Source organism: Ciona intestinalis, chromosome 4 (genome assembly GCF_000224145.3).
Source record: "Ciona intestinalis chromosome 4, KH, whole genome shotgun sequence".
In the NCBI taxonomy this organism is placed as follows: domain Eukaryota; kingdom Metazoa; phylum Chordata; class Ascidiacea; order Phlebobranchia; family Cionidae; genus Ciona; species Ciona intestinalis.
In genome coordinates this window covers 2,050,129-2,052,427 of record NC_020169.2, presented here as the reverse complement: position 1 = coordinate 2,052,427, position 2,299 = coordinate 2,050,129, and the positions used below count along the sequence as shown (strand labels likewise).

General features: G+C 32.0%; 2 protein-coding genes across 2 annotated transcripts in view; both read right to left on the bottom strand.

The window, feature by feature from the left end:
• The window catches only part of LOC108949456, a 12,717-nt gene extending 12,609 nt beyond the window's left edge, over positions 1 to 108 (bottom strand). The window contains exon 1 of the mRNA XM_018811708.2: positions 103 to 108. The gene's annotated coding sequence lies outside the window, so the exon portion shown is untranslated. The remainder of the gene's footprint in view (positions 1 to 102) is intronic.
• Positions 1 to 1,917, bottom strand: part of LOC100182678 — a 10,559-nt gene extending 8,642 nt beyond the window's left edge. The window contains exons 1-4 of the mRNA XM_018811426.2: positions 1,816 to 1,917; positions 1,464 to 1,536; positions 872 to 951; positions 151 to 288 (exon numbers count right to left, since the gene is read on the bottom strand). Of these exons, the coding sequence (XP_018666971.1) occupies positions 151 to 288; positions 872 to 951; positions 1,464 to 1,536; positions 1,816 to 1,864 (340 nt within the window). The 5' untranslated portion in view covers positions 1,865 to 1,917. The remainder of the gene's footprint in view (positions 1 to 150; positions 289 to 871; positions 952 to 1,463; positions 1,537 to 1,815) is intronic.
• Between the last annotated feature and the right edge of the window lie 382 nt (positions 1,918 to 2,299).

The following is a 2,299-nucleotide window of genomic DNA, read 5'->3' as shown; positions in this document are numbered from 1 at the left end:
AAACGAAAAGACAGGATACAGCGACAATACAAGAGTTGTTAAAACACGCTTAAAGTAAAACAAAATATTTAAATTTAATTGGAAGAAAATAAGCGTAGTCACTACACCAAGTATGCTTAAAATATTAATCTCGTTAAAAGCTAATCTTACCTATTGATTCTCTATGCATGACTAGCAACACTTGGTAGCTAGTCAGTTTTAAATCACCATTAAGCTTCACATTCAACCAGTTGGTGAATAGAACTCGTTGCACAAGTTTTCTCCGCGTGTTAAACTTCATTGACCAACCTGATAGAGAATACAAATTAAATGTATGAAGAAATGTAACTTACTGTATCCTCGCGTGGCCCGAAAACGCCGGTTATTAAACATGAGTATTCTGTTTCATACACCTCATGCCAGCTTACGAGTTACCAAGTATGTTACTTGATGGGTGATTACTTTTTTATTTTTTTTTTTAATCATGAACAGCCATATCTAGCTTTGTTTAACCCACTGGATAAAAAAAATATTTTGGGGATAATAGATCAACTCTGGCCTGAGCTAAATCCCAGGTCCCCTGATGTATTTCAACACAGGACCTTACCAATAATCCAATATAGAACAGTTTTACGTTTGATTTGACTTTATCCAACAAAGCTGATTCAACAGAGCGATGTGTAATTAATAACTTAGAACGTATAACCTAGACAACTTACTTAAACATAATTGGCAAAGCAAGCACCTGACAAATAATCACCCACAAAGTACATACTTGGTAACTCTTAACCTGGCCAAAATGTATAAAACAGAACACTCGTGTTTAACAACTGTCGTTTTTCAATCCACGAGGATAAAGCAAGTTACATTACATTCATTCATTCATTCATACCAGTTGGGTAAACTTCTGCTATGTATGAAGTATAACTCTCTTTGCTATACTTTGGGTATTCTTCATCATGTATTTCATTCCTGATAAAACATTATACTGATAATGGTGCAACATTAACTGTATTTTAATTTGTGTACAGTAATATTTGACCAATATTTAAATGTTTTATGTTTACTACATGTTGTCTTAAGTTGTTACATGTTGTCTTAAGTTGTTACACAATCAAAGTTCACTAAAATATTTTGTTCTCGAGAAGTGGTGTTTTAGATATTAATACAAAAATTTTAAGGGTGATTTATTACATTTAAGTACCAACTTTAGGCACAGAATCTAAAGTGGCAGGATAGTCAGGCCTATTTTAGAGTTATTTTACATTGCAGAAATTAGTACACAATACGAACAAATAAGGTATACATATTTCTTTCAGAAGAATGCACGTATAACTATCCCTGCATTTTTAAAGTATCATCTGACTATCAATGAATTTTGTATGAAAACTTGAATAAAAATATATACTGCATGCACAGGCAATGAAACCCTACCATAATGCCATTTTAAATATTTTGGTAAAATAAACAAAAAAAATACAAACCAAATATGTGCAGACGATTCATCAGTGGAAGAACTATTGTTACATCTACTGCTTGCTCCAAATGGTTTGGCATCTAATAGAAATAGAAACAAATTTTACACCGTCACCGTTTGGTATGCTTATTGTTTAGGTTTGTTCTTAACGGTTACTTTATATATATATATAGTATTTATATTCTATTTTCTTGTTTTCTTTGGTAGTAAACAAGAAAAATTTAAAGAATTATAAAAGGGTATCTTCACGACTCCTATTGATCGTTGTTAATCGTTTAAAATACGATCAGGATATTTGGATATTATGTGCTAAAGGTGTCCCATCTTCCCCACCCTACAATATGTGAATGGTAGAGTACCTGTTGCATGACTTGGTAGACTTGCAGTTAAACTTTGTTGGTTTTTCATTATTGTCTCGTTATGATGTGATTTTCTGCTGCTGTTCCATGTTGTTAGACCTATTTTTTAAACACCTTTTATTCACTATTATATACTGTATGACAAACCCAGCAAAACAGGTTGCCTTAAAAGGAGCCGTCGGCAATTTTTTAAAAATTCTAACATAACATAATTTTTTTTTATTTTTTACTTTAAAACTAAAGCATAATTAAAACATAAAGACAACGAATGGATCAACACAAAATGACAGTCGTTAAAACACACTATGAAAAAAGTATGAAAAAGCTGCACTTAAAACACTGGGCTATTGAACCCCTATTGCATATTATTATTATTATTATTATTAACCATTTGTTGGTGAAAGAACCCCTCTGCTAGCACCTGTGTATACACCAGTGCTTGTCAAATAAATGATCAAAAAAACGTAACACACCAATTGGGATC